The 17,821-nt window shown below is 41.9% G+C and overlaps 1 protein-coding gene across 2 annotated transcripts in view; it reads right to left on the reverse strand.

The window, feature by feature from the left end:
- The window catches only part of LOC119017169 (protein tweety homolog 3-like), a 26,556-nt gene continuing 8,735 nt past the window's right edge, over positions 1 to 17,821 (reverse strand). Inside the window, exons 3-15 of one of the 2 annotated variants that reach the window (XM_037093663.1) lie at positions 17,011 to 17,207; positions 12,489 to 12,600; positions 12,165 to 12,385; positions 11,682 to 11,777; positions 11,453 to 11,525; positions 11,239 to 11,314; positions 9,468 to 9,523; positions 9,207 to 9,299; positions 8,895 to 8,987; positions 8,677 to 8,813; positions 6,667 to 6,840; positions 5,109 to 5,184; positions 1 to 3,011 (exon numbers count right to left, since the gene is read on the reverse strand). In XM_037093663.1, the coding sequence (XP_036949558.1) occupies positions 2,877 to 3,011; positions 5,109 to 5,184; positions 6,667 to 6,840; positions 8,677 to 8,813; positions 8,895 to 8,987; positions 9,207 to 9,299; positions 9,468 to 9,523; positions 11,239 to 11,314; positions 11,453 to 11,525; positions 11,682 to 11,777; positions 12,165 to 12,385; positions 12,489 to 12,600; positions 17,011 to 17,207 (1,539 nt within the window). In that variant the 3' untranslated portion in view covers positions 1 to 2,876. The remainder of the gene's footprint in view (positions 3,012 to 5,108; positions 5,185 to 6,666; positions 6,841 to 8,676; positions 8,814 to 8,894; positions 8,988 to 9,206; positions 9,300 to 9,467; positions 9,524 to 11,238; positions 11,315 to 11,452; positions 11,526 to 11,681; positions 11,778 to 12,164; positions 12,386 to 12,488; positions 12,601 to 17,010; positions 17,208 to 17,821) is intronic. The other variant, XM_037093671.1, reaches the window with a different exon arrangement.

Raw genomic sequence — 17,821 nt, forward strand, 5'->3', positions numbered from 1 at the left:
GTACGTTAAAGTTGCTTTAATTTCTTTTTTTTAAAACATTTATTCCAGGCTGAATGATATCATTACCACAGTTTTGACATGTACATCATTAATATCTTAGTTAAACCATCAGAAAATAAAAACAGCCATAGAAAACATTGTCTGTCACATCTGTACAGAAGTGTATTTGAAGTCCTGCAAATGCCGCACATACACACAAACAATACTGACTCTTTAACGTGAGCGAGACACACTGTATCCGATTGGTTGAAATCCCAGAAAGCATTGCACAGGAGTTCAAATATAACTTTACGTCAGGTGTGCAGAGGACACTGGAATAGTTTTATTAAAACATTGCAAGACAGAGAGTCATTCACCATTAATAAGAGAGGAAAAACGCTGCTCTTGCCTTTATGCTCCTACAAAACAGCTAGCTATTATTTTATCTTTAAGTTTGATCTTTACAAGACAGAGAAAAATAAAAAAAAGAACATGTTGTGATATGAAGAGTGTTGTAAGAGTTTAAAAACATTATGAAAGGCCATTAATCAGTGACTAGTCGCACGGATCTTAACATCGTTTGCATCGATGGTGCAAAAAACACTGCAAAGTACTAGACCATAGGTAGCATTGTTACCATAACATGGACATTTTTCTTTCTAGTAAAATCACACATGTAAGATTGTCTCGCTAATACGAGAAGTGGTCATTGATTAATAATAACATATTAAAATGCTGTACAGGAATGGTGGTTGAAAGGTGTTTGGATGTTAGGGCTCTGCTCACTCGGCTAATCACTAGATTCCAGGTTTCTACCTACTACATCACCCATAATGCAAATGGTTATGAGTGTCACAGCTGTGGGAGGGCACGTGGTTACTACAGCTCTACAGGGGAATGTAAACAGGACAAAGTCGGGAGAGAAGGATGGATTATAAGAAGTACTGAATGTCTGTACAGCGTGTGTGTGTGTATCTGTGTGTGTTTCAGTGTGTGTGTGTGTGTGTGTGTGTGTGTGTGTGTGTGTGTGTGTGTATGTGTGTGTGTATGAGGGCATGCGTGGCGTCTGTGTGGAAATGACTCAGGCTTAGATAGGCTGGCCCCTTTTTGCTTGCTGCCAGTCAAACACACCTATCACTGTACTTACACACAGTAACACCGAGATAGAGCAATAGCCAATCACGCCGCAGTGATGTCACACACACGGGTTCACGGATACAGTTTTTATACACTGTACAGAGTTTCTAGAGCGGGAGGAAACACCACTGGCAGTGTCCAGGGCAGGTTTACTTCTCCGTCTCGCAAAGTCAGAGAGAATTTGTGCTTGTGGGTAAAAAAATAAAATAAAAATCAAGAAATCTAAAGACTGCTGATGGCTAAGGGTCCATCCAAGGTCACCGGTTAACAAAATAAAAGCACAGGAAGATAGAAGAAGAAACAGAATACTACAGTTGATCACAGTATCACATCCCGAATTCCAGCTTATGATAAAAAAAATAAAATAAAATAAAATTTTAAAAAACACCCACTTTCCTTGTTTTTAAACACTTTTATGTAACATTAATTACCAGGGACATGTTTTTTTTCAGATTTCGGGACTTCCATTCATTAATGATGGAAAGTTGTTTTATTTTTAACACTTTTTTTTAATATTCCCTGAATGAAAACAAAACATAAAAATAATAAAAACTTTTCCCGTCCCTCCTCAGTCCTGATCGTCTTCTGGGATCTTGACATACATAGCACCTTGTAAATGCAATTCTCAGTGAGTCTTACTCCATTTTCAAGTGTCTTTTTCCCGTTCCCTTGTTATTTACAGTCAAAGGGAAAACATTCTACATGAAGTTTTTTTTTTTTTCTTTTCCCCTTTTTTGAGACGTCTGGAGGCAGTAGGAGGACAGAATCAGGCATCCCTCATTATTCAGAGTTTTTTGGCACAAGTTGAGCCTTCTTATGTCCCGTGTCTCTCCCTCCAATTCCCCAGAATTCAAAAACAGGTATTCCACGACAAGGTTCCTGGCTCATATTCAAAATGCATTAATCGTTGCGTGTACTGTATGTACACGTAAACAAATATGGAGAGAGACACAGTTTTTTCAAGCTCACGATTCAAGTCTTAGTTAGACAACAATGTTAAGATAAAGAGAATGTGGATGTGTTGGTACTTTTTCTACCTAAACATGGCTTTCTGATTCACTGGCTTATTATTTATACGGATGTGTATGTTTGTATGAGAGATACAGCAAAGATTTCCATGATAAACACGCAGCACACCACATTTACCAGTAATGATTCAACAGTCTACTTTTCATGAAATCAGAGTAAAGCACACGTTTACTATTTACAGCTCTGTACAGTGTGTGTGTGTGTGTGTGTGTGTGTGTGTGTGTTTGCATGTGTGTGAGCACTTGAGTGCATGTGCGTGTGGTCTGAATGTTAAAGTGTCAGGGGGTTGAGTGGTTAGCTGTCTCCACTGGAGGGCAGTGTACGGACCCCAGTGGAGGAGGTGGGCACTGAAAAGTAGAAGAAGAAACCGGAGATGGAGCCAAGGCGCTTTAACTGCTGTGCACTGCGGGTATGTGGGCTGATCCATCACAGCGGTGGTGGAATGAGCAGAGGAAGATCATTTTTGTAATTTTGGGATAAATATGGGTGAGAAGTAGAGGTTGACCTTCAAAGTGCAGTCCTTTGCTGAGGTGCTTGGTTGATGAGTCCTGGCTTGCTGTGTTGTTTCTGGTGAACCGGGCGGTGAAATTCTGTGGACCTAGACAAACTGGGGTCCTGTTGGTGCTTTAAAACCCTTCGGCTTGGTTGAGCTCTGCGGAGCACTAATCTTGTCATTGGCTGTGAGAACTGGAGTCAGGCAGTACTTGGGTGGACTGGGGCGGATCTGGTCTCTAGTGGACTGAAGACTGTGGTCGGGCAGTGGGGTGAGGCCGGCTAGATGGGTCCAGTTGGTCGTTAGGAACGGAGCGTCGGTTCTGGTCCGGTCGGTTGGTGGCCAGGTACTTTGCTCTCATACTTGAGGTGTACTGGAGAGATGGAGGACAGTGAGGAGAAAGGATGGAAGAGGGTGTAAAGAGAGAGTGAAGATATATATGGCAAATATGGTGGGAAAGAAGTGGGAAACATTTAGGAGCAGAAGGAAAAAGGGGGGAAATAGACAATAAGACAAGGAGAGGAAAACATCTGGATTATATTCGAGTCTTGTTTACACACTGAATCATGAAAGTACTGTACAAACAGTCTCACAATTAAAAAAAAAGTAAAAATGTACCATTAGATCAGGAAATATGAGTGTACGTGACATATTACAGGCAGAGAGGTAGATGATAGAAGGGCTGGGCAATATGACCTTAAAATAATATCGCAATACATGATGTGTATGTTGATTTGGGGTGTTATACTTGTATATACTGATCTCATTAAAGGGGCTCTGTGGGGTTCTGTGGCTGTGCTTGAACCTGGCTGACGCTGAGATGAGGGATTCGGGATTGTGCATAAAGTCACATCCATTCTACTGTCTCATAAAAACCCAAACAAGTCCTTCACAAAGTCATCCACAGTCCAGCAGCATTAATCAACTTAAACAAATTGCCCTCAGGCTTGTATACCCATAATAGCATGTGAATAAGCACACGTGAAGCCTTGTGGACCTTTCGTTCATCTAGTTGCCATTCACAACTCATTCATATATATTCATATATTGCCCAGCCATGATCGATAGATAGATTGATAGATAGATCGATAGATCGATAGATAGATAGATAGATAGATAGATAGATAGGATGATGACATGTTAAACCAACAAACACACACAGGTACAGCAGAAATACTTTCACCAGTCATTTGGACAGCCGGGGTTTTGATTACAACAGTCATTCATTACGTAACAGATTATTAGGTCTGGATGATGTTATTGGAAATTAGCAGATGTGGTCCATTTTGTCAGTGGTTTGTAGTTAGTGCTCTAGTTCTGATGTAGTAGGTTAGCCTGGTATGAGTTAGTGGTCTCTTGTGAGCAGCTGGCTAGTTACTGTCTGAGGCTCTGTGGTTTTCCTCATCACTGCAGCCGCTGATGACAGGTGAGCGCTCAGGCACAGGATGGCGGCCCCGGTCGACAGCCCTGCCTACGAATGATGAGTCGTGGCCATTTTTGGTGGCTGCTACAGTTTCAACAGTGGAGGTGGGAAATATGTGCTCCTGTGACTGTTTAATGGTGAAGGGTGAGGGGGCACAGAAACAGAGGACACATACACCTCGACAAGAAAATGCACACATAGACACACTGTGGGAACAGGAAGGGGGGGGGCAGGGACTTTAGAGGTCTGGGCTACTCAGGGGCAGAACTGTCAGGGTATGGAGCAAGGAGTGTCTCCTTAAAGGTACTCAAAAGTAATAATACTAGATTTGTTGGTTCAGCCCCAAATATATACAGTTGACATGGAACAGCTTCCACAGCTACAGGCCCAGCAGCACCTTGTCAAAGCCAGAATGGTCAACCTGTTTGTGGCAAATACTTGAAGCAAGAGGTGCAATTCATACATCTGCAAGACTGGAAGAATAATGTCTTTTGATGTTTAAAATAAAGCTTGATGCACAACTGTTCGAATATTTTTTCTCTCAGTGATGTCTCTGAGCTGGTCATCTGTTGTTAGGTGGTCTCCTCACAGCCACAGTGAAACCAACCAGACTTTTTACATCAGAAGTAGAGGACAACTTTGTGTCCAACATGACCCAACACATTACACTTATCAAAAGAGACAAGCCTCTCTTTTGATGCAAGTGCAAATCCTACCAACAACAGGCTTATTTTCAAACTTCCAGTTATCCCAGGCTGCCAAAATGACCTTCATTAAGACGATCCATGATCACGGTCTAGTTTGAGCACAGAGTACACTTGCAGTGGTGTAGGGATAGGGGACTACCTTCCAATATCCACACTAGCATGATATGAAAGCATCAAACATAAGATACAAGTGCATTTATCAACACCATGCTTGCTTCATTATGTCTGAAATGATGAAATGTCACCTCTGTGGATTCTGTGGTTCTGAATATTCCCCAGCTGCACTGTGGGTATTGGAAGATAGTGGAGGGAGAGTGTGTTCTAGAAAGTGTGCACTTACAGAGGGTGGAGGGGACTCCCTGCCAATCAGGGGGGTGTTCTCACACCGAGGGTTCTGAAAGTTTGCGTTCTGGCTCCTGCATTATAGAATAAGAGGTTACTGCATGTGGTCACCCTGCCACTGGTGCTCAGATGTTGGTCTGTGCCCATGATTGCGACTACAGGACTCTCTGACAAACGGCCTCAGAAACTTAATCTATGTGGTACCATATAGCCAGGGGTTAAACACCTCTGCCACAGTCCAAAATAGTTAACATGCTTTCTTAACAATGCACAAAAGACAAATATTTAATCCCATAATGGGACAATGGCTCAGTAAAATGGCACTTTTATCAGTGCCATAGACACATATTTCAGTATATGTTTGTTATTTGTAGAGCAACATTACAACTATCTAAGGATTAAATTAGAGGTATTTTAAACATAAAATATGATTTTATTACGCTTCACATGTACCTTAAGCAAGCACAATGTAAAAGGAAGCCAAATAAAAGCTATTTCCTTAATCACTAGTGTTTACTATAGTCACTTATGATCACGGATTTTAACAGTCAGACAAAACTTAGGTAGATGTTGTAAACTCATTCTCATGCTCAGTTTCAGTATAAAATAAAATATAAGATATTTGTACTTAAGAGTTGAATACATGTTTTGTTCTATGCTTTGGTCCATTATGGATGAATGTTTAGTTTATATTACTGCCAAGCCAAGTATACATAGGTCAACTGTTACAGACGAGGTAAAAAATATATGCTTACAACAGTAAAATCATGCAGTGTCAGCTTAACCTTGACTACCAAGCAAATATGAGCAAATATTAATTGTAAAGGAGTGCTTCTCTCAGGCACAGGTCAAGTCTCATACTATTAGGTATTGACCAGAACTGACTTTCTGGCAAAGAATATGAGAAGAATTTTCTCTACAGTGATTTGTTAGTGGCCCAAAACGTGAAAAACACAGACCGTTAATGGTCCCAAAAATTTTAGATGCCACATGATTTTCAGAATAAAGATACTATCTATGTTCTTACTTCTTGCTGCAGAGTTAGTTTGCTCCATAACAGCAAAACATCATGTTGTGATCAATTATTTCACAGCTAATATAGTAGCAAGCAGTGGCAGACTAGAGTTATATATGCTTATCAATAACTCTGTTTGTTTGTTGGTGTATTCAAAGCAAGCAGTCCTGTGGCAAACTGTAGCAAATGATTCACTTATGCTATGGTGAGTGCAGACCCGAATTCTCTTTTAACAAGGTACAGTGTGGACTGACACAGGCAGGCTGGCTGATACAGCAGGCAGCCAAATTTCTTTCAGCATTAAAGGGAAAACTAGTGGAGGGTTCTAACTCACTGAGTGACAAATATTGCTGACAGTGTGTCACAAAGGACATGCGAGCCATACACAGCACAAGAATCCTAGCTATTCAAACTTATCTGGTCGCAGGCAGTGAGCGTTGCTATGCTGCTAGTCTTGGTCACGGGGGGCAAGCATCAGCTACCTATGGCAGGCAGTGTATTGATCCTGCTAGCCTCTAGCTAGTGGTGGGTGCTAACTCACATGTATTCAGTGACGGGGGCATTGCTGACAGTGTGGGCTGTAGCTGGCAGGCTAGCTTCGCTACCGTAGCTGGAGCCACAGCTGTAGAGACTGGGCATGTGAACGCGGTACAGGTTATCGTGCACGCCGCCCCGTGAGGCGCCCGACTCGTCTTCTCCGTCTTCCTCATCCGTCCTTCAATTGGTCAGGGTAAGGGCAGGGCACGAGAGGGCATGATGGATAGGAGGGGAAAAGGTAGAGGGGAGGGAGATCCGAGAGAGACAACAGAGTGTAAACAAGTGGTTGAAGAGTGGGTTAGGAGAGGGGAAGGTGTACTTGTACTATGTGGAGTCTCCTGATACAAAAGACTGGGTAAGGCCATGCCTTCAGCCCCAAAGCAGCTGAGCAAGAAGAAAAGGAACATGGGCAGCATTCATCTACAAAACAAGTCCACTACAAGTACAGTACAAGTCTCTAACATTACTGAACAGCCCAGAGTGGAGCCATGAAGCTGTTTTTCTTGTTGTGTGTGGTTTCATAATAATAAACTGTAAGAAGACAGCATACTCTTCGAAATTCTCAAAGTTTTCTTTATATGTACAAACATGCAGTCATTTTCTTCATGCAGCCGTCACTCCTGATAATTACTGTCCATTTCAAATTGTCCAAACAGAATAGAATCTTTTTAAGTACTTCATGCATCACTGAGTGCTCCATGAAACTTAAAGCAAAAACATCAGGAAAAAAGGAGATAATATGGCTGGTTTGGGCAAACCATTTTCAGACACAAAATGGTCAAAAATGTAAAAACGGCCAGCAACGTAACAGAATGAGGCATCAAATAAGATATGTGCTGATTTGGAAGTTGGATCTCTGGCTACAGAAATGTACTGGCTTCTAAGATGTCTGGGCCAACCACAGAGTACATGTACGTGTGCATATGTGGACCCTATAATTAAGTCTATTTTTTTCTTCTTTGTTCTTTTTTGCAAAGTCTATAGCAGCTGTCCACGTACTAAAATGTTTCAAAGAGGAAGGAAGCTGAATGAAGAACATTTTGGCCGAGCCCTATGTTAACAGAGACAAAAGGCACACAAGAAGTTACTCCACTGACTGGCCACCAGATGGAGATGTTTCAATCAGGCAACCAAAAAGGAGCTAAGCTGTGCAGGCCATCAAACAGACTCAGCAGTTGCAGCAAAGTCAGCCTTAATAAGCAGCCAACCTCATGAGAAGCTGTTCTTGCTTGATTCAGAGACATTATGGATTATTGTTTAAAAACCTGCTGGGCCATACTTTAGCATTTTTGTCATTCTCACCCAACAAACAAGCGTAATAGCTGTTTTTCATAATTCAAGAGTGAAACCGGTCACTGTATGTCTAGACCTGTCACTGTCTAGAGTTGACTTTACCAAATAATTATTTCGTTGTTTGAATTGCTACTTGAATGGGCCATTTATTGGACAATGGGGCCATTATATCCTTAATATCCACTGTTATTCGCTGAAGCCCAAAGCATTTCCAAATCAGGACAGGGAGAGAGGAGGAAGGGACGGAACAGAAGGAGGAAGTGGGGCACAGAAAAAAAATGTGGTGATCCACAATCTAACACAACGTTGGTGCTCCAAGTCCACAGAGGAGAAAAGAAAATGAGAGAAATGTACAAACAGAAACAAACAATCAGCCAGACTGGCAGTGCTAACAGCAAACAATAAGATAAACAAAACTCGCAGGAAAAAACTGGATGGATGCAAAGACAGGCAGGAAGACGTAGGATACAACAGCTCGGGAGGCAGATACACTTAAAGAATGACATGCATGGGCACCGAGTAGATCCATTATGGGTCTTTCCACTGTTTTCAAGTCATAAGATGAATTTAGTTCAACAATTACGATGTTAGCACTAGTAACATGTTAGCTGTTAGTGTACAAATTAGCTACAGAGATAGATATAGGAATGTCAAGGCTTGTGAGAGTCTTGTGCGTGATTGTAAGAGAGACTGCTTGTGTGCATGTGTATGCGTGTGTTACCTCTTCCCCGGCCAGGTATGTGGCACGCTGCACACAATGGAGGAGAACATGAGGGCAGTGACAAAGGAGAAGAGAACCAGGTAGATGAGACCCTCCACCCCGTCATAACACAGCCCAGTCAGTGCCTGAACGTAGTCCTACACAGAGAGACAGAGGAGAGAGAGCCAGCTGTTAAGAATGTCTGGGGTTTGAACATTTTTCTCCAGAAAGTGACTCACCATGTGTAGGCTGCGACAGTCGACCAGAGCAGTGAGCTGGTGAAGACCAACCTCAGTTGAATTCAGCACAGACTGGATTTGCTCGAGACTCCCCTGTACACAGGAAACAAATGTCACATATGCGTGCTCAAATACAGATAACAAACTTAATGTGCTTCTGCGCACATACACACAAACACACATGCACCAGGTAAACACGTGTGCATTCGCGCTGCTGTAACTGCCGCTTTCATCACGCTCCCACTAATGCAAATCCACTCGTCCGTGAATATAAAGACCCTACAGATCATTGCACACACCAAGCACACAAACCTTGGTGTTGGCATAATCACGTGTTGCTGATCTCAGTAGCTCTGCCACATCATCCTGCATCTCCACCAATGCTTTGTGACTCCCTGACAGCCTCTACAAAACACGCATAGAGACACAAGAGGCACAAACAAAAATGCCCACACACAAATAGATCTTTTAGATATTGAATTGATTTACAGGTTTGAGCATGTAAATATAGGAACCTAAGAGAAATGTATTACATAAAAACCAAAAATCAAGGGCAAAGCAAGGTGAAGTTACCTGCTGGAAGGGGTTAATTTGGCCAGAGCTGCACCTCAGGTAATACTGCAGGATATCTGGGAATGAACCAATAAATACATATTAATAGAATGATAATATATAATGATAAAATTTATAGTTTAACAATAGGATAATACTGTTGCTTTGTTTATCAAGACTTTCTAAGCCCAGTGTCTCTCTACAGAGACATGTTTGCAGTATTAATCTGGTGTAATTCTGTGTGTGTGTGTGTGTGTGTGCGTGCGTGCATGCGTGCATGTGCGCGTGTGTGTGTAGAGGCAACATCTGTGCTCTACAGAGCGGAATCAACTAACAGACAACAGAACTCATTAGATGAGTGAAGAGAGGGAAGTGAGGGAGGGAGAGGAAGACAGGGAGCGATTGAGAGGTAAAGAGGGATATAAAAGGATGAAGAGAGAGAACAAATCAGATAATGATCCTAAGTGAAAAAGCAAAAATGTGCCCAGATTTTTTTTTTTTTCTTTTTTTACATCTGGGAGGGGCAGGAGGAAGAGTGAGCAGGGTGGGAGCAGGACTGCTGATGCATTGCAGTCAGCAGAGAGAAAGTAAGAGCTTTTAGATACCAGAGTGTCAGTCAAACACAATCCCCTTGGATACACACTCATACACACATAAAGCGCACACACTTGGTTCTTAAAATAGAAGCAAAATGTCAGGGTGAGATTCAACTGTCAGTGTGAAAACTTGAGTCTGTTCAAGATGTTTCTGCTTCTGTCAACCTAGAGCATCTGAATCCAAGCAGTCCAGTGACCAAACATCTCATATTCCTTCCTTCTTCAATTTCCCACATTATGCTTTAAAACAAGGGCTGGGCGATACATTGATATTATATCGTCACTGTCATAGGAGACATTTTTGCAAATCGTTATATTGTGATAAGACTCAAGTGTTGTCTTTTCCTGGATATCATGACTTTTTTAAAAATGTTGTGATATTTGATTTTAATGTCCAGTTTCAGTATCTATGAGGCGCTTTAGAGGAGATTTCAAAATCTTAAGTCATATCTTGTCTTCATTGCCTAAAAATATCAGAATAAATCTCATTACCCAGAAGATGTTAAAACATGTTTTAAAAAAAGTCTTCATAACATTCTGAATTAGGCACATTATTTATTTCAGAAGCTGATGCTAGAAGTTGCAAAAGAGTGAGCCATTTTGTTTCCTTATCATCGTTGTTGACTGGGGGGCAAGTGGAATTGTTACAGTGGTTACTCTTTACTATCTTTTATTTCAGTCTCTCTTTCAAACACAACGCTGGCTGAATGATCTTTAAACACCGCTTGAACAGAGCCAGATGGAGATGCCTTTAAGTGTTCAGAACTTCAGCACGCAAGGGGCAAAGATTTGCATATCCACTCATGTCATGTCTCTTTCTCTGCTTATTGGAGCTATAGCAGATATATACCAGAGACTTCTGCAGAGTAATTTGACCCAGAAATGAATGCTAATTGTACCCTTTTCCCACTGAAGGCAAAAATTTCAAATGGAAGTGGGTGTTACTGGGTTTATGTCCAGTGTGAAAGGGGTATAAACTCATTATCAAGCTGTCAGTTGTAAAAATGGGCATGGTACAGAGAATCTCTGCTTGTTTCTTATAAGGGACTGGATTTGTTCATCTCAATAGGCCTCTAAAATGTTCAAATAAAACAATCTTAGGATGAGGCATCAGTCACTGGTTGAACTTTTCATAACAAAACCCTTCAAAAAGGCTGCTACCAGATCACTGCTTTTGTAATTTCTTCTCTGCATACCTTGGTTGATAACAGCATTTTCCTTGGTTACCCTGGTGACGTAGGTATCCGGGGAAACGCAAAAGTCGCTGGCTGACTGTAGGAGGGAAAGCACACATGACACATCGGGCTACAGTAACATCCACGCCGAACACACGCGCTCAAGCAGCAGGAAAAAGGAGATTACATCATTGCAGAGCCAGAGAGCTCGCAATGTTGCCATGGTTACACTTACAGCAGCGACAGCCAGTTCCAAACCGAGAGACCCCCAGCTGATGATCAGTGTCAAAACACCCAGCAGACACACTCTGAAGGACAAACAAACACACATCTTTAATGTCCAGATTCAACCCACCAACATGACACGCAAAACACAGTTTTAACAGACGAGAATTGAGAGTGTAGAAAGGATTTTAATCATCCAATAGGAGCAAGCTTTTAGTGTATGATGTCATGTAACATACCCAATCAGAGTGCCTCTGGAGTTGCGTATCAGACCGAAGAGCACCAGAAGACAAATGAGGACATCAAACAGCAGCAGGCTGAGGTAACCCAACCACCTGTATATATACAAACGCATACAAACAGATACACAAAATCAGATCAGCCACAAATTATTATATATACTATGTGGGACATTCCACAATATACCAAGGTGAAGGACAGATCAGTTTTTGGACTCAGAATCTTAAGATTTAAAAAATAATCACTGAGCTTTCTCCTGTTTCAGTGTTGCATTGTTGCTGTGGCTGGTTCTTGACTCATTTACTTGATTGGTTTTAACTTGCATCCTCAAGCCATTCTAAAGGGAATAATTACCAAGAAGTAGCAGAACACAATATGGACTATAATGTTAAATTATTATATCTTTGTTTAATCCCTGTTAACATCAGATCACAGTTTAATCCTGCATCAGAAAACTCATACCATTACTTGTCAGTACCGACCTGTAAAAATCAAAGGCCTCCGTCTTGCGGGCCAAGTCTTCCAGGGAAATGTCAGTATTGGACCAGAAGGGAACATCCACCATCAGCCTCACCAGTTCGTCCAGCTGTCCCTGCAGCTTTTGGACGATGGACATGTAGTCTGTCTGCTCCTGGAAGGCAGTCTCCAACTGGACCAGGTTCTCCTCCACTGTCTGGTTTAAGGCTAGGGCGCTGTCTGACACCTGTACATTCACAGGATATTACAGGATTGTCATGAGACACATTTCTTGTTGTTTTTTATTGGATTGTGAGAAAGATGTGTGATAGCACAGCAACTCAACTCACCAGTTTCTCCACCCCTGATACGGTGCGGTTGGCATGACGGAGGGAGTACGCCAAGCGATTGGCTCCGTCACTCGACTCCCCATTTCCATAGAAGCCTACAGCGATCCCAGCACTAGGAGGCAGAAAACAAGAAGTGCCAAGTGTTAACACAATGACTAATTCCACCATCTGATGGCACCAAATTAACCAATATGGAAGAGTGAGTTAAATAATAGTTTGTTTTCTCACAGTCATACACGCACACACACAACAAAATTGCAGCAGAGACAGTTAATCTGCAGTTCCTCAGTTAACCAGCAACAGGCGGCGCTGAGTTCTATGTTCTTTGCTTTGGTGTCACCCTTGGGCCTCCGGCAAGCACAGGACTACCAGGAATGATTCACACACACACACAGACACGCATACGCACACAGAGTCTACACAATAATTGGGTCACCAGACCGCACATAATATGATCCTTCTGCAGCTCTGCATCCAAACTCACACATGACACAGACTACAATATCTGAAGTTCTTTGCCCCAACACCCTTTCTTCCAAACCCTGGTACTCCTTAACCCTGTTCACACCACAAGGAACCCCTCCTCACCCACCACAAACACCACTACCAAAGAAATCTCCTTTACACTTTCTACTTAATCACATCTAACCTCTCCACGTCGCCCCTCCTCACCCTCACCCTGTAAAGCTCTTGTTGCCCCCTCCTTTCTCTTTGTGTACAGTACATGTGCATGTGTGTGTATGACTACTCTCTTTGTATTGATGATGTCTCTGTCTGTACACCAACACCGGGCAGATTGTAGAGGGAAATTTATGGCCATTGTTAAGGCAATTCATTCTAGCCCATTAGATCTTGAGTAGCCCTGCATTACAGCGGGTTTACACACACTGTGAGTGTGAGTGTGTGAGTGTGTGAGTGTGTGCATGCGTGCGTTTTTCAGAGCTTTATGGTGTCCCTGTGACATAAAACAACAAACACAGAGGGACACTGACTTTACAACAGGAACAGAATAAATGTTAATACAGACATAGAGGCACATCAATGTGCTCTGTATGTTACTGTAATTATCTTCTATTTTATTGGTCCATTTCCACACCCATCCCTGCCTCCCACTATCTTCCTCCATCCTCCATGTCATCTTGGTTTTAACAGTAAATCATCTCTCCACCCCTGTTTAGTCATCCTCTTCTTTCTCCTTCTCTTTCCTCTCTCCATTCCCCTTCACGAGTCCTCTTCTCTGTCCTGCTCTTTGCTGGTTTAATACCTGCTGCTCCCATCAGAGGATTTCATGACTTAATTAACCAACAGCTTAGGATATGAGACATCAAAAACGAAAAGTCAAATAATTGACAGCAAACAGTGGCCAGCTTAGCACTAAAAAAAAAAACTCCCACGTAGAAAAACATACATTCATAACGAAGAAATCACTTTGAGAAACTGCAACCTGTTCTTGATGATGCTAACTCGCAGAGATAGATCTCTACTTTAGTCTCTGCTTCAGTCCATTTTAAGTTGAAACGGACTGACATCCCAACGCTTCAAATGCTTTGCAGTACCTAAATGGGCTCTCAACTGGAGCTCAGAAAGTAAATGTAGTATTCAGTCAAAACTGGGAGCATGGTGAGTTCAACTCCAGAGCAAACTGATTCACCTCAGTCCAGACATGAAGGCATCCAATTAGTGGTGCAGCCAAATGACAAGTCTTATTTGATACTGAGTATTAACAGTGCTCCCTGAATACACAAACTGTTCTTCAGTGTAAACAGGAAACACTATCCAGACATCACACTACTGACTACAAAACAGTGAAAAATATTATCAGCAATAGGCTGTGGCAGCATATTAATGCTTATTTATAAGGATGCGCCTATCCAATCTGTATTGGCTTCAATACTGATTCTAATAAGCATGCCAGCACTTTGATGATCACTGGCATTTTCATGCTGCATTAAAATTCTTTACTTGTACCATAAGTCACCACCGGTGTCCTTGAATCATAATGTTAATAATTATCACTTAATAATTAGTTTCTTTCTCATTTCAGTTAAACAACTCAGTATAAGAACTGTCAATCCAGTACTGGGAGAAACCAAAATTGGATTGATGTATACTTAATTATATTTTCTATCTTTGTGGGTTGCCAAAGTACATGGAGATAACCGTACCGACTAGAATTGACATCCCATTAAACATAAAAACAAATACACCATATGAATTAGGCATGGGACGATATTAAAATGTCATGTAACGACTGCCCTGTCCAGGATAATCCTCCAATAATGATCCAAATATTTGCAAATCTTTCGAATAAAAACTACATTTTCACTTGAACATCTTGGAATCACTTTAACCTTACATTTTGATTGTACTGCATCACAGATAGGAAACACACACTTTCTTAGTAAATCTTAAACAAGTAATCATGAATTATAATGTCCTCCTGCACAAATAACAGATAAATAAACAGTGGTAACCTCATCTCCATGTTATTCTTTAGTTGAAATCTGTAGCATTTATGCACATCCAATTGAACTTGTTTACGTGGGGGATAAAATGTAAATGCAATGCCTTGATGACAGTCTTAGAAAACTAAAAATAATTCAAATAGCCAGTTTACAAGCCATTCGTGTGAGGATATTCATGATTATCTCAATTCCTGATTATCCCAATGACAACTCACTACGATTAACTTATTAAGAGTAAGGTTAAGGTGACATCTTAATAATACTTGTTTGTGGCCTATCAATATTCAGTTTATGCTTGAGAAGCTGGCACCAGCAATTGTTAGGGATTTTTCTCAATAGCTGACTTAATCAAAAAAGTTGATTAACAATCCATGGATCAACTCATATTATCAGCCCCACACAATAGAGCCCAACAGAAACACAGACTTAACAAAATACAGCTGCTTCTATCTAAAGACAATGCACCTGCACACAAATGGAGGAAGTCCACATGCGGTTGGTTTTGTGCCAAAAATAAAACATGATGTCATTTTAAATTGTGGACAAAGAATCACAGGAGCACGCCCACAGATGAGCAGTCGCACTAACACACGTACACACACACGCTGAGATCCAAATCAAATATTCAAAAAGAAATATTATAGCTAATCATGAATTATTAAAGCCAGCAAAAAACACTCTTCAGCACTGAGTCACGCGAACACACAGACATAGCTCCCTCTGACTGTATAATTCATTTCTCGTCTCCGCATCAAATCTGCTTCTGTCTCCATGGCAACCTTTCTAGGCCAGGGAGAAGGCCGAATAGAGAGAAATAATAAATAACGGAGGGGGGACTAACAGAGATGAAGAAAAGGGGAAGAGTGGTAGAAAATGTCTGGAGAGGAGTGCTCAGGGAATAAATGAGGGGGGACTGGTTTGCATGTTTGTGCGTGCATTTGCGTGCCAAGAGGAGCGGAGTCCACACAGCCTCAGTATCTGTGATTCAAAATGCACTCTACCTTGCTGCTGGGTCACATGGGCGAAAGATCTCATAGTGTACACACAGCCTTCAGAGTCAGATAAACACAAACAGTGGAGTGCAACCACCTGGCCGGCTCCCAGTTACACCACAGGGGAGTTCTTGCTTAAACAAGACTGAGTGGACATAATGTAGTCAGTTATTCAGAGCCATAATGTACATTACATATGGCTGCTCTTAAGTGAAAGCTTTGCAATAAACTAGCCATCCCTCTACCAGTTATGTTTCCATTAAAACACTGGGAATCCACGCATGTTTCCAAGAACTACAAGGCCAAGATTACACTATTAATCAAGCTCCGGTAACTGACTGAACATGGCATTTCATCACTACTTTCGAGCTAAGATGGCATTTATGTTTTCCTTTTCAAGAATGAATATGTCTGTCATAATCCACCTTTACAGTGCAGTCTTTTTATCAGCTGCTGCTATGGTGACAGAGACAGGGGTGACATGCAACAGTGGCTCCTGTCTGGACTCAGCATGTAACAGTGAAATGAATTATTTTTCTGCATCAGAGCAAGCAGAAGAAGGAACCAAGACATCAAGGCTGTTTTCATCAGTCCTAAAAGCATCCACTACTTTTCAACATGAAAACTTTTCAGTCAGTCCCAAACAGTTAAAAGCATGTCCCCTCCTGTTTTTGCATGACTACAGCTGGATGGAAACACACTATTCATTAAACACACAGTTTGTAGTTTCTACTGGCAATAAACATAATATTAAAAGAAGTAGTTTGGGGATTTTAATGTGGGGTCACTGAAGTTGCTGCCTTCATTTTTGGGGCCTTGACACACCAATGGTCTGCTTTCTGCCAGTGTCATGCGTCTGTAACTCTGGTTGTGGAGGTTGGTGCTGGTCGGCCATTGTCAGCCGGAGTCCATCATTGAGCGAGATCACTCTGATTTGGCTAAGCAAATTAGTGCATAAGAAGATCAATGCAGTTTCCATTTTTTCTCTAAACTAGTCCCACTGAGAATGTGCTTTAAAGTGCTTGTGTGTATGGAGGTGTCACCCTCATGTGGATAACCTCTCACCTGCAGACGAGCGTGGCGATGATGACGCACCAGGCGGTGCAGCAGCAGTCGGCGCTGGGCTGCTGGGAGTGGGAGTGGGAGTGCGAGGAATCGTCACTCTTGCGTCGCCGGCAGCAAAGCCAGAATGAATAGAAGAGGAGGAAGAGGAGGTCCAGGCCCAGACACAGCAATGCCACAGCACCGAGCAGCAAAATGGACTGATGGGAAGAGAGATTGAGAAAAACAAAAATTATTAATATAGCTTGTTCTATTTTTCCTATCAAACTCTGAGCTTGATTTATTCAGTGCACAAATTATCATGTTTGAGAGTTGTCCTTATCACAGGGAAGTGGACAATTTAGGAAGTGGGTTAAATACATAGGAAGCTAATCAGCTGATATAAGCAGAAACCAGATACACAGACAAAGCGCATGATTTAGTTTTCCTGTGCAGACAGACGTGTGCAGAGATACGTAATCAGTATATGCTTTCTTCAGCTATTTGATACCAGAAAGTCATGGCTGCTAAATGGGTGTTTGATGGATACCATGAAAAACACATTTGCACACCATCAAACACGCGCACCTCCATGGTGTGAGCGGAAGCGAGGCTGTTGGGGAGCTGTGTGCGCCAGAGACCCACCACACAGATCACACACCCTCTAAAAGCTTTGAAGTGTAAAAGAAGGAAGTGATGGTGGGGGTAGACAGAAGGAGGAGTGGAGGGGGGCAAATTTGTAACAAAAAAAGGCTGGAAAGAGAGAAAAGGAAGAAGATGTGAGACGAGACGACTGAAGCGAACACTAAAAAAGGATAAATGTATAAAGACGGAG

The sequence above is a fragment of the Acanthopagrus latus genome, chromosome 1, assembly GCF_904848185.1.
Source record: "Acanthopagrus latus isolate v.2019 chromosome 1, fAcaLat1.1, whole genome shotgun sequence".
Taxonomy (NCBI): Eukaryota; Metazoa; Chordata; class Actinopteri; order Spariformes; family Sparidae; genus Acanthopagrus; species Acanthopagrus latus.